Source organism: Orbilia oligospora, assembly GCF_000225545.1.
Source record: "Orbilia oligospora ATCC 24927 unplaced genomic scaffold scaffold00215, whole genome shotgun sequence".
Taxonomy (NCBI): Eukaryota; Fungi; Ascomycota; class Orbiliomycetes; order Orbiliales; family Orbiliaceae; genus Orbilia; species Orbilia oligospora.
The window spans coordinates 2,193,719-2,207,178 of NW_011645772.1; the positions used below are offsets into that span (position 1 = coordinate 2,193,719).

The 13,460-nt window shown below is 45.1% G+C and overlaps 4 protein-coding genes across 4 annotated transcripts; 1 reads left to right on the forward strand and 3 right to left on the reverse strand.

The window, feature by feature from the left end:
* Positions 1 to 963: 963 nt before the first annotated feature.
* Positions 964 to 2,524, reverse strand: AOL_s00215g643 (uncharacterized protein; the record flags this gene model as incomplete). The annotated part of the gene is made up of 4 exons (XM_011129845.1): positions 964 to 1,579; positions 1,650 to 1,930; positions 2,026 to 2,309; positions 2,404 to 2,524. The coding sequence occupies 4 exons, from the start codon at positions 2,522 to 2,524 to the stop codon at positions 964 to 966; spliced, it is 1,302 nt and encodes a 433-aa protein (XP_011128147.1).
* Positions 2,525 to 6,215: 3,691 nt separating this feature from the next.
* On the reverse strand, positions 6,216 to 8,419 carry AOL_s00215g644 (uncharacterized protein; the record flags this gene model as incomplete). Its single annotated transcript, XM_011129846.1, has 4 exons — positions 6,216 to 7,225; positions 7,312 to 7,489; positions 7,601 to 7,730; positions 8,040 to 8,419. 4 exons carry the CDS (start codon positions 8,417 to 8,419, stop codon positions 6,216 to 6,218), a joined length of 1,698 nt encoding a protein of 565 aa, XP_011128148.1.
* Positions 8,420 to 10,237: 1,818 nt separating this feature from the next.
* Positions 10,238 to 11,802, forward strand: AOL_s00215g645 (uncharacterized protein; the record flags this gene model as incomplete). Its single annotated transcript, XM_011129847.1, has 8 exons — positions 10,238 to 10,272; positions 10,352 to 10,392; positions 10,458 to 10,586; positions 10,649 to 10,716; positions 10,777 to 11,171; positions 11,227 to 11,503; positions 11,570 to 11,676; positions 11,736 to 11,802. The coding sequence occupies 8 exons, from the start codon at positions 10,238 to 10,240 to the stop codon at positions 11,800 to 11,802; spliced, it is 1,119 nt and encodes a 372-aa protein (XP_011128149.1).
* A 253-nt stretch (positions 11,803 to 12,055) lies between these two features.
* On the reverse strand, positions 12,056 to 12,778 carry AOL_s00215g646 (uncharacterized protein; the record flags this gene model as incomplete). The annotated part of the gene is made up of 1 exon (XM_011129848.1): positions 12,056 to 12,778. The coding sequence occupies one exon, from the start codon at positions 12,776 to 12,778 to the stop codon at positions 12,056 to 12,058; it is 723 nt and encodes a 240-aa protein (XP_011128150.1).
* Between the last annotated feature and the right edge of the window lie 682 nt (positions 12,779 to 13,460).

Consider the following 13,460-nt stretch of genomic DNA (forward strand, 5'->3'; position numbering starts at 1 on the left):
TTCTATGTGTTTCCTTTTCATACGAATTTCCTACTCTTATACGACTTTGGCATCTTTTTTTTTTTTGTATCATTCCCATGGCGTTTAACTTGCCTCTTTCTTCCCTTCTTCCTTCTTCCTTCTTCTCTCTTAACCCTTCTCCCAATGCGGTTCACGCGGGCTCATACCCAAAGCTAGGAGGGTTTTTCTTTCCGCCTCCCTTTTTCTTTTATATAAAAAACCTTTTTTTTCTTTTAATTTTTCTGGGGTCGGAGAACCACGGGGTTTTAAATCATGATATCATACCAGAGGGTTCGGAACCAAATCATAGTAGACCGGAAGGAGGGTGGGAAATCAAAAGTACTCTTTTTTTTATGCGCTTCAAAGACTTCTTGCAAGTTATGCCCAAAAAAAAAACCAAAATCGAATGGGACTCATTTTTTTCTACTCTTAAGTTTTTTCTGGTTCAAGATTCCCTATTCATATTCTCTTCCTACCATCGATGCATCCTATTCTCTAAAGCTATGGGGGGGGGACTTAATATACTTGAGTATGACAAGGAAACAAAAAGTATGAACATGAAAATAAATTTGGGAAAGAAAAGTGACAATGACGTGTGTGTGCTATGTACGTGGAAACCGAAGAGGAAAAATGTACGTAGACGTGAATGCATCAATTTATGCAAACGATAAGGGAGAAAAGAAGGTAGAAAAACAACAATTTCCCTTCCCTATTTCAGGATATAAAAAAAATTTGGAAGAAAAAAAAAAGGTGTATGCAAAATCACAGCAAGGAACTTGAGAAGAAAAGAAAAAGGCGATGAGTATAAAGAGAATGATATCTGCTTATCAATTTTGTTTTAATGCTCTCACCCTTTCCCACTTCCTCTGGTAGTCACCATCCATTCGTGTCGAATAAACAACCACAACCCTTTCAAAGACCCCCCGCTAAACAACTACCATATTGCTCGTTTCTTCATCATATTTACTCATTAATACTCAAGCTCGACAATCCAGCCCTCTTAACTGGCGGAGGAGGTGGTGGCGGTTTCTTTCCAGACACGCTCCTCGATGCCGGCGGTGGAGGCGGTACGATCTTCCTTACCCCGCTGCTACCACCCAAACTCTGCGAGCTCGCGTTCCTAGACAACGGTCTCGAGAGGGGTCGCGATTCGGGGCTTGGATGTTCAACCGGTGATGGATCTTCGCTATGAGTATTATAACTAGGCGTTCTGGTGATCACGGGTCTCAAACCACCTCTACCAGCTGGTAAAGGTGGAGCAATCGGTTCGGTAACCGTTCTTAGCATTCTAGTTGGAGCGGCGGATGAAGACTCTACACTACTAGTGCGAGAGAGGGCTTCACCGCCAATTTTCCATGATGAAGCGCGGGAACGGAGTTCAGGTGTTTGACGGCCGTTGGAGTCCCAATCTGAGGCATGAGATGCTGAAACACCACGGGATTTGATGCTGGGACGTTCAGGGAGGGCGGGTTGTGGTTCTTCTTCGTATTCTTGCGGGGATTCTCTGGTGCTGAAACCGTTGGAGAAAGAGTGAGCGGTGTTAGAGCGGGATCTGGAGCGATCCTTTGTTTTCTTGGTTCTAGAAGGGAAGCGAGGTTAGCTATTATAAATTTTGGAGGGTACGATATGACGATAGGAGTTTGACATACTGAACCGGCCATTGTTCCCTCACTCTCAACAGGAGATTCCTGCATTTCTCATAATACTCAAGCTCAGCATCGAGGAAGGCGCCAAGTTCCATGAGGGTTTCTTGCTCGCCATCTCGGATATCGTTCATCCGTCGCAAGACCTCATCGCTCAATTCCTCGTATTTGATTCGCTGAGCCCGCAATTCGTCCTCTAGTCTGAAATCTTCCCTCTTTTGTTTCTGCATCTTAGATTGTGCGGTATCGTACGCTAACCGCCTAGATTCTAGCTTCCTCCTTGCAGCCTAACTCAATTACAACATTAGCCACCTGCGATTTATCACACCACCGCCAAACCACCACCACAATCACAACCACCAGGGAAACGGAAGGTACACACCTGATACTCCTTCATATGGGTCAGATCCCTCTCCAATCCGAGTAACCAATTATCATTGATGTTCTGCACATAAGATTCCTGCACGCGCGCAATGCTCTCGTGCGCCCTTCCAAAGTTCGCTAGGCATTGGCCATACAGCGAGTCCTGTTCGAACTCCTCGCCGTGAATAACCATAGATTGTCCGACAATATCGATCGGAATCATTTTCTCGCGATCGTCGCCTTCGCGACGTTTAGAGAGGGATTTGATGTAGATATTTGCGGAGGAGTGGAGTTTGTCCATGCCTATGAAGAGGAAGAAAAGGGAGCTTTGTTAGCTGATTGTGATTCCCGTAGAAAGGTGAGCGATTAAGCTGGGGAAAGGGAGAGAGAGCTGTACCCTCATGTCGCATTTGCATTTCCATTTCCATTGTTTTGAACTCATCTGTCGCAGATGTTTTGCTGTCGTTCCCCATCTTCTCCTTGCTCCATTGGAGCACTCGATCGAATTTCTTATTCATTTTGGCGGTTGTATGGTTGAGGTCAGGAGACCTTCGAAGTGAGTGACGTGTGTAGATGGGAGGTTTGTATCTTCCCGTTTTCCCCTTCCTTTTGGCGACTCAGGGATATGGCCGACTGTAAAAGATGTCAAATAACAATTGCAATTGATAGTATTATTGTATTTCCTTCTTGAAAAAGGATGGAGAACGAATGAATAACAGAACCGAATATCGAACACACAAAGCAAAGGAAAGGGGAAGCCGGTGGGAGGTTTTTAAGAAGCGTTCTAGTTGAGTTAGTAAGTTATGTAAAGGTCGCTTGTAGTTTGGGGTCAGTCGTGTCTCTCCCCTGGATCGATGAGAAGTATTTTATTTGCTTCTTCGGTCGAGACAAAAATTTAGAAAAGAAACTCCGAACGAGGGGGAATGGTTTGCGAATGGGGTTGTTTTAGGGATTTGGAGATTAGAAAAAGGGTGGTAGGAAGGCAGTGCAGTGGTCAAGATAACTGGGGTGAGTGGATCTTTTGGTAGATCGCTTGTCGGAAATTGCAGGCAAAGGGAATTCAAACAAAGCAAATGTCAACTACCAACAAGTAGAAGTTGCAAACGTAAGTGTTGATGGCGAAGCTGTTTAGCTTTCTGAAGCTTGGAGACTCGGAGACTTGGAGATGGATACTTGGAGGTAGTGTAATTGCAAAGGGGGGCAAGTCGGAAATGTAAATGGAAATGGATGGTGATTCTATGGTGATTCTGGTGATGTTGGCGGTTGTTTGTACGAGCTAGTTAATTAATGCTGCAATGTGGTGGCGGTTTTGAGGGTATGTAGCATGTATGCAAAGGCCAGGGGGGTAGATTCCGTTGGGCAGCTACTTTGCAGAGCTAAGCTTCGAGATATGTACCGTGTACGACCATGTACCCAGCAAGAACTCGGGGATTAACTAGCGGGATCCAGATCTGGTGCAGTCAATGCACGCGCGTATGTTTCTGTATGGGTCGTATGGTATGAAGCTATTTTCAGGAGATGACGATGTTATGTTAGCTACGAGATCGACTGATATCTGGCCCAGTTACCAGATTCTGGAACTGTCAGGGGAAGGAATTTTCCACGGCACGGGATAAATAAATAATCTTTTTAAAAAAGATGGAATAGCTGCGGTATATAGTGAATTCCGTAGATGTACCGAATGATGATGTTTCTGGGAAGCGACGGATCGAGGGCCGAAGGATATATCCTTGGCCGGGGTGTAATTCTTACCTAAGAAGCCAGAAAGCTGAGAAAGCCGTCGATGGAATTCAAATCAAAAAAAAATAAAAAATAAAAAATAAAAATAGCACAACCGTTTGTCTTATTTCTGCTGTATCGTTCCTTCTTTCCTTCAAGTTAGGCTGGCCAGTAATCAGGAAAAGACAAGAAGCAGGAGTATGTATCTATCGAAGATACTATGCTCGTATGTACGGCATACGACGGTGTTTCGGTCGCCGTGGATAAATATAATCGAAAGACCTTAAGAACGATCGAAAGAAGGAAAATCGCAATGACGAACAGACAAACAAGACAGAGAAGGAAATGGAGGAAGAAGAATAATAATATTGTAATTATCTGAGCATGCAGATACTCAGTATGAACGAATTCGAGGGTTTTGATCCGGACCAGGGCGGGCGACCTTTGTCATATATACCACCAAAGGCTGATAGTAGTAGTAGTATAGATTCGAAAGCATATACTTCATGCAAGAGTCTGAAACGAGATGTTTCCTTGGACTGGTACTGTGTGTCTTGTGTCTTGTGTCTGCGTCTGCAGAATGCAACTTGCTAGGTATTGCATGCACTGCACTGCACTGGATGGGTGGATGGTAAATAATTGGTACTAACCGCCGTAGGTTAATCCTTCCGTGGATCGATTCGACGATTGTGATAAATATAGCTTTCTCTATTTCCCTTTCCCTCTAAAAAGAAAGGAGTAAGAAAAAGAAAAAGAAACGGGGATGCACAATGATGCCTATGATCCGAAGCCAAGTTGGGGACAACGGTTGGTTGGTGAGTTGGTTGGCGAGGGCAGTGAGCTAGTTCGACGCTGTTACAGCTTTGGCGTCAGAGAACCGTTTGACAGGCGGTGCCTATACAATAGCTTGCAGGGCTGCCATTGGCGAACGAACCATAATCATCACTGGTCTGGTAATAACTTACTTACTGGCCAGGAACCGTCCGGATCGTTATATGTTAAAGCGCTCTTGATATGTCGATATATATCTGCTACTGAGTATAGCTGAGGGACTATACTAGTATAGTATATAAATGTCGATTATATCAAAATCCCCCGAAGCCCCCTTTGCGAAAGAATCGGAAATATTAGATATGGATGTGAAATTAAGGTCTGTATGTTCGAATCAAGTTGGAACACCGACTAAGCGGTTTTGCGGCAGACTGAGATGAATTCGAATAAGTTCGGTTTAGGGGGCCAACCAAACATATGTAAGTTGTCAGTATACCTACAGACGTATTTTAATTAATATTATACATACAATGGCCAAGGCAGTTGAAACTCCTTTCATGTCGAAGGGAAGGCCTAGAGGGTAGTTCTTATCGACTTGCCCAATTGGTATCGACTGTGGCAAAGCTGCAGGACCTGGGGGGTGGATGTATCTCACAATCTGAGAAGGTACGGCCGTACGGTACGGTACGGGACACACCAAACTACCCGAACTGCCGGGAATATCTGCTCGTCCCGTGGATCTATCTCAATTCGATTGATTCTTAAGATCTTATATACCTCGTATTATAACTATAAGTATGTTAGCACAGCCTTGGAAGAAGTTTCTCTTGGAGCAGAGTAGATTCATAAAAGTTAAGTGGTTGCCTACAGAAGTGTAACCCGCTTCATTCTAGAACATCGACGCATCGACATTGAGGCATATACCTACTTATATACTATCCGCTCGCCTAAAAGAAAGCCTATACCAAGAATACCTACCAAAAGAAAAGAGAGAGAAAACTTGCCTTTCGAGGTGTGTTTGCATTCGTTTTGGCGTAAGTACTCTGGTAATTGCAGAGTCGACTCGTGATCTTTTGTGTTGATGGGGGCATGGACGTCGTCTATCTGTCTAGCCTCGACTCCATCTATTCAATCATCAATACTATCCATTTTACTACACAATTATACTGGCGTTAATATATTATTACTCGGATACAATGTTATACGTTATCCAGACCCTACAAACCCAGCTACAACCCCCAGCCGGAGCACTCTGGATCTTTAGTGCATGTAGTTCCTTTTTTAGCTCCATAGATAGAGACCGTGTAATATAATGTGCAAACAGCGAAGATGTGAGATCTGAAATTCCATGAAACCGTCTATTGAAATTCAACACCGCCTATTTATTCCATTATACTAATAACACCCCACTTCCTCATTCCAGACGCCCGCTCTAGTTATGACATTCGGCATAAGAGATTTTATAAAGAATCAGAGCGAAAAAAAGGCCGGGTTTCAAATAACCGCATTCCCTCCGATGATTGCTTTTATGTTTGACAAAAAAAGAAAAGAAGAAGGAGAAAGTGCCGTCTCGCCTGTCGAGTCCTGTCGTATGCATATGAGAAACAGGCAAATATTTGACCCTGCACGCATACCAATAAGGTGATAATAAGAATAATAACAAGAATAAGAATAAGAATAAGAATTAAGAACCAAAGGGTTTAAAATGACCACCGCGATCTACTGTCCAATGCTTGAAGCTGGTGAAGAATTTGACCCTTTGCCGGATAGGAAATTAACCACAACATGCTCGGGAGCGGGTGTACTCTTCTTATCACCAGGGATCTTTGGTGAACTACCCCGGATAGGGCTCGTGGGGACCAAATCGACGTCTCCGTCGTCAACATCCTCAGCTGCATCGATATCCATTGCGCCATCATCCTGCTTCTCAAGATGCGGGGCCGGAGTATCGTGAGCTTCTAGCTTGGCATCGTCGTCCTTGCATGTCTTCAAAACTACCTTGCTCTCTGACTTCTCGAACTTCAGTGTAGCCCATAAACTCTTCCCGCTCTTGTCGAAGCCTTCATCTGTACCATCGGTCAAATCGTCGTCGTCCATCTCTTCTACTGGCTCATCACGGTAATCCTCTTCGTCGTCCCCTTCGTTATTCTCACTTGGGCTCTCTGCCCCTCCGAGTACATCGGCTTCATACTCCTCTCTATCTCTCTTTAAGGACAGCCTCCCAGATCGACGTGTGCTCCCACCACTGTCGCTACCAGCATAAGGGGTGCTCGTTTCTCCGGCGTTGTCATTCTGGAATCCGTACTGGTTGGTCCTTCGAGTGACCCTGCCCGACCCAGTGATATACGGCTCGTTGGCCGTCGGCGAGGCTCGTCTGCTCGCGCGGGTGGCTCGTCCAGAAGCATAGCCACCTTCTTCATCACTGTCGAAGGTGTACTTTGCCTTGTTGCCACGGGTTCGTCCCTCGTATAAAGAGACTCCTGGGTTGGAGAAAGCGGCCTTCCTGGCGCTTCGGTATTCGCGACGCTTGCGCTTCTGGTCTCCCTCTTCGAATCGAGGGATCGCGGCCAGGATCTTCCCTTGCAAGTCTTTCGCATTCTTTGACCCTTCCTGGGCCAGCCTCTCCGCCAAATCTCTGAGCTCCTCGATGGAGCCCGCAACCGAAATCCATGTCGCATTTCTGTACCCAGGGCTGATGTGTTCCTGGTAGACTCGGAAATAAGTATCATCTATCGATATTCTCGGTCGTATTAGCACTCAAATGAACTTTTGCAAATTATCACACTTAATATCACTACAACTGGTTTTGCCGTACCTCTGCCCTCGATGAGATAATACTTATTCTTCTCCCTGTCCATGCCCCAGCAATGGACGGCGAGGGAGATGTTGGAGTCGTCTGTCTTCCTGCCGGGTTTGTAGACATCCTTGAGGATGTCCCCCACCGCCTTCGAGTGCCGGAGCACCCAAAGGACCAGCGTCTGCAGCATCACCAACTATACACATACACATATTTAATTAGCACTGCACGCTTCACAACACATCCTTTCCCTTTTCTTTAGGGAGAAGTCTAGATAGCTAAGTAGATAGGGAGGGAAATCACACACACGCTCGTCCAACGTCATCTGGTTGAAGGTCTTCCCGCCTTCCAAGGGGTTCTTGCCATCCCACTCGGGAGGGGCTTCTTCAATATATGTGGCCACGGCCTCCTCAAGTGCCCGACCATAGTGCCCTTTCCTATATACGTTTTTAAGGTTATTAGCAATTCTGTAAACACCGAGTTTTCTATTGACGAAATCCCTTCGACGCCACCCCAAAGCTCCCCGAACTTGCAACAACAACAGCACCAACGACCCGTTTGATTTCGTCCAAAACAGCAAAAACACACAAAACTGGTTACAGCCCAAAAATAAAAACCCCCAAAAGAGGGAATTCCGGAAAAAAACAACAGAACGGAAGGTGGCTTTTTCTTTTTCTAGCAACAGTATTTTTTCTTTTTGAGGGAAGGGAAATTTTTAGAGAAAAAGTGAAAACTGGTGAACTTACTCAACGGGCTTCTGACGGTTCAGTGCAAGTCCGAGCAACTTGCACAGAAGTGATTCAACCTGGTCAGAGATTGGTGTCTCTGCCACCCCAGCTTCGATGTCTTGGGGCCCCAAGTTTGGGACCCCGCGAAAGACCTGGTTAAACTTTGCCTGAAAGGCAACAATGAACGCATAGCGCGGGTTATCGGCAGGCAGGGGGTCTCGGGGGTCGACGACCTTGCGCCGCTTGTTGGGTGGTGGCGATGCCTCTTGCGAGGATCGCGAGGGTTTGTCATCCAGGCTATTGGTCGTGAATGTCGACTTGCTGGGTTGACCGAACTCCAGCTCAGGATCGGAAAGATCCTGGACCGACGACAGCGGCGAGCTCGAACGCGAGCTCATAGTTGCTACTGTGGTGGGTGGTGATGGTGGAAAACACGTCACGAGCAGGAACTCTAGTTACCAGATACCCGTTTATGCGAGCTACACGGAGCACGAGAAGAGAAAAGAGAGATACGTGAATAATAAGAATTTGAATTTGGACTGTGTACAGGCCGAGAAAGCTATATTGCTGATGATGATAACGATGATGATGGAGGTGAAAATGGTGATGGTGAGGAGAAAGTTGGTGGAGGAGAAGCTAGAAGCTGGGATGTTGTAACGGGGTTTTTGCAAGAACAAAAATGGAGAATGTTGTGCGCGCAAGTGGTGAGGAGGAAGGAAAGGAAAGGAAGGGGAATGACGGCAGTGGGGTGGACCAAGGAAAATAAAGTGCAAGCAGGCAAAGGAGACAGAAAAGAAAGCATTGGACACTATAAAACACACTCTCAAAAAAACACAATTCCAAGAACAGGGCCTTAACATCTCCCTCGAAAATCACGCTCTGGCAAACCCTGCCTCGGGCCACCGCTTCCAAACACGTCCAATAGTCCAATCACATACTCGAGGGCCGGGAAAACTTTCAATGTCGATGCAGAGCCGTTTAGTCAGTGAAAACCGGTATCTGCACCGGCGTAAGGGTGGAGCACAGGAGTCACAGCAGCACTCGTGGCCCAGCATGCCAGCACAGCTATATCCGACCCGGGGATAGCATATATAAAGCCCCAATGACCAGCTTGGGCCATCTAGACATGTTTAGTCCACCAGTCAGGCCAGTCGAAACGATCATGAGGCAGACCGTGAACCCATGTGTTGAACATAAGCCGGCGCCTGCGAGGCTACCCCTATCTACCCTTCTACCCAGCACTAGACATCTGTTAGTTCCTCGAGGATATGTTCAGACCATTTCTCGAGTCATTAACCCTCGAAAACCGAGTCCGGAGGCCATAAACATCGAAATTGGGAATATTGGACGACATATCCGCACTTCACAGTAGACGATACGACCAACCAAGGGTCTCCACGGTCGGTATGGCTTTGAGAAGCATATACCCCTTGGACTACATGAAATCCGAACTGCAATCCAACTTTCGCATCATTTCAGCGAATATTTGGGCTCATACATATGGCCATAGAGTGGCTAGCCGCTGCTCCTCGGAGAACTGGTTAAGGGTCTCCCTCGAGCTTGTAACGGCCGCAAAACGCGGTCCAAAACACTGGCAGGACATCGACAAAACCCGGGAGTAGCATCTTAGATATTGCATTCCACGGTCGCCCGGAGTACTGCAGCGGCTTTCTCGGGGGTTAAGATGATTATATACCCTGGCACGCATTAGACAGACATCGAGAAGAATTACATTAAGAAGACTTACTAAGAGTTAATCTGTAGTCTTATAACCATACCCCTAGTTACTGTTGCTACGCGGAGGTCTTGGGGTATGGTTCGTGACATTTGGTGGGATGTCGATGAAGCCAATGTGGGGGCGTGGTGATGATGGTCAGGAACGTCTGTGATGTTTGTTTAGCAGAGGTTGCGCGTGTTGTGAACCCTGGTCCGCCTGAAGAAGCAAGCTTATGCGCCAAGACGGCGCCAGGGAAATGACATCACAGCTGCAACATTCTGCAACACAAACTGCTCATGATCCTCGGCGTGACGAGACTGCCATAAATCCTGTCTATGCATTTCAGAGTATATGTATGGTCTACAGTCCTGTACGACCTAGACCAGCTCATCAACTCTATTATAGACAGTCGACTCAATTTCTTTCTAACCCTTTGCCACAGTTTAAATTATTAGTCTTTTCAACATCAGTTCTTTAGTAAAATTGTTTGATTTTCACAATGGCAGATAGAAATCCTATCGAGGACCATCACTGGTATGTGTAACGATACACCTTCTCCAATATCAGAGGGTGCTGCTATTAATATCTTCCTCTGACACGGGCTTTTGAATAGGTACTCTGTGTTCTCGAAAGGATACAAAACTAAAGTTATCAGTCCGTAATCCCTCAGAAACTTATATGCTAAGCGCTGTAGAAGCTAATTGGATACTGCCTTATAGCATATTCCATACAGCGTGCGTTTCAGGAAAGTCTCGGGGTCGAAGAAGATTACACCGATCCAAAATGGCCACCATATTCTGCACCTCCTATCATTCGAACCTTCAGTTTTTCAAATTTCTTCCGACTCTGTAAGTTCCGTGGAGAAACGATACAAACGTCATCATTGGGAATACTAATCGAAGAAACCTAGATGATTTACCGTTTAAAAGAGCCGCACCCTTACTCTTCCAGCAATTAAGATCAGACAAATGGAGTATTGTAGGCATCTATATGATCCACCTTTACTATTAGTCAGGCTGCATACTGACCTTTTTTTAGAACGACAAATACTACCATAACCAATTAAAACAAGAGCTTAGCCCCGTCGGAGGTCTTGGTTTCAGTGGTTCTCTTTTCTTCTTTACTGAAGATCACTCATACATTGTTAAATCCGTTAGTAGACGGTTTGAATACACATTCCTCTATACAAAATGCATCGAGGCCTACGGACAGTACATGATTTCGAACCCGTCAAGTCTTCTATGCCGGATGACAGATGTTTTATTCTGCTTTGATAGACATCTAGGTGGCGTTTTAGGTGTTTCTCCATCACATTATGTGGTTATGGAGAATTTGCTGAGAGAGATGGATGCGGAGAAAGGGTGGGTGAAGTGGGATTTGAAACCCCAGCAGTTTTTTGAGCCGACAAGGGATTTGATTCCAGATCAAATTAAGTATGGACACTTCTCAACTCTCTAATGACGGGGCTTATCTAATGTCTCACCATAGAACGGAGCAAGCAAAATCAGGTCTTGCGGATGCAATGGAGGAAGATCGCATAATCTTAACCAAAAAACAGCGAGACGAATTATGGGAGTTACTCAAGCGAGATACTGAATTCTTGGAGGAGATCGAAACGATCGATTATTCCCTTCTTCTCGGCAGATTTCCTGTTTCGCAGAACAAAGACCTGACACCGTCAAAATTCAAGCACGAGAACTGGATTACTGGTGTTACGTCTGCTGATGGGAAGTACATCTATCGTGCTTGTATTGTGGACTTTTTGGTGAGTGAATAAATTCGGATAGTAGAAAACCTGCAAAACCTCTGGCTAAAGATCGGGATATAATAGTGGAATGTCAATCAATTGCAAGCGAAGATCACAAGAACAGCTGGAAAATTACTCCCTGAGCAGACAGTTACTACGGAGCCTGGGCGTTATCGAAGAGAGTTTCTATCGTAAGTAAATTTATCCTGATATATGGTTTGGAGAACCGTGCATGCTAACACATAGGTAGAATGATGGAGGAATATATTGTAGTTCCTGAAGAGACTGGTCCTAGTAGTAGTAGACTGACTGTCTAGCTGAAACACCGTGCAGGACTTATAGCCCATAGTGTGCACTTCAGGGGTAGGGTTCTTCAAGCGTTGGTAGTCATATTGGTATTTTCAGGTGTTCCATGGTCGGTTATTGAGCGTGCATCTTTTCCTGGGAACGAGACTACATCTTTTACTATTTAGTGCCCCTTTTCTTAGTCTTCTTGTTTGTTTTTGTCAATAGCCTCTAGTTAGAGTTTTATTTACATCCGAACTCTCTCCATATTATCCCACAATTATTTTAAGAGAACTCCACTCTCCTCAAACAAACATCTATATCCCCTGCCCGAAGGTCAGTAACGATATGCACCGCCAACCAACACCCTTTCTCAAAATCCAGTCCACACGGTATCATCTCTGGTTCATCAGAGTACACGCCCCAGTCACCCTCCAGTTCATCATGGGCCTCGTTTATGATCGTCTCCAATAGTTCTTTGACAGTTGGCGGCGCATGTAAGTTATATGTTTTCACCCACTCCGTGCAGAAAATAAACATCTTCTTTTTACTGTAAAGATTGATAGAAACGTTTTCATTGTCATGATTGATCGTTAAACACTCTGCTGGCACCTTAAAAAGGGGCTCGTCAAGGAAATTTGTAGATTTGCTGAAGAGATTCGTGAAATTCCCGTCTATAGATTCGTCGTTTTCGTTCTCTTGGTAATAAAAACCCTCGACTAATTTCTGGTTTTCGACGCGGAAAACGAGTCCGCTGGGTACTGGTCGGTCATCCATTGAAATTTGACCGTTAGGTCTGTGCGTAAATAAACCGAGAAGTTTGTGAATTTGCAAAACGAAGAATGGAGGAGGTATCTGGTATCTGGAATCTTCGAGGATCTTGGCCTCGTTCAGGAGGGTTTGCCAGAGGGTACATGTTTGGCTGGCTCGGATTTGGTCTGCGAATGTTAACAGGGAGAGGATGGTGATGTGGAGCTCTATCGGGAGGAGAGCGATTGGTGAAGCCATTTTACGACTCGCAGATTGTGAGATTGGATATTTGAGAAGTAAGTAGAAGCAGTGGTTTTGTAGAAGAAGAATGGAAGCTCGATGGTGTATGCTAACAGTTACTTGGTATTTAAGTAAGTATGCTAGGTATTCCTGAAAGATCGGGAAGATTCATTTCTGAGGTAAGTTGCCTGAATTCAAGGTATTATCGGATCTAACTAGAACTAGTCACAGATGCCATAGCGCCAGCAGGCGCCACCAACAGTTTACTAGAGTTAGTGGCAACACGGGATGGGATTTGGGCTTGTTGCATTTTAGACAGGCCGTTTTGATGAACTGAGGTGTCTAAGCTGGTTTAGTGTCGAGACGCTGAGGTATCAGATATGCAAAATTAATGATTGATAGAAATCGATCTCTTCTTTCTTAGCTTTCTCTTCTATGCATATATGCTTTCGGGCGGCTCGATGTGACCTTATAGATCTTAGGTATTTTGTTACTTTGGCACTAGAGCCTTAGGGGTTAGCGCTTCTCCTAGCTATAAATTATAAAGAAATATATCTAGATATCTATGAACTTGATATATATATTGATAAACTTAAACCTGCTAGCAATACAAAGTTCATTCCTAAATATTATCCAACCTGTAGATAGACATCTCTATCTCATATTCTCGGTGGTGACGACGGCGGAGTGTGGTCTTTGG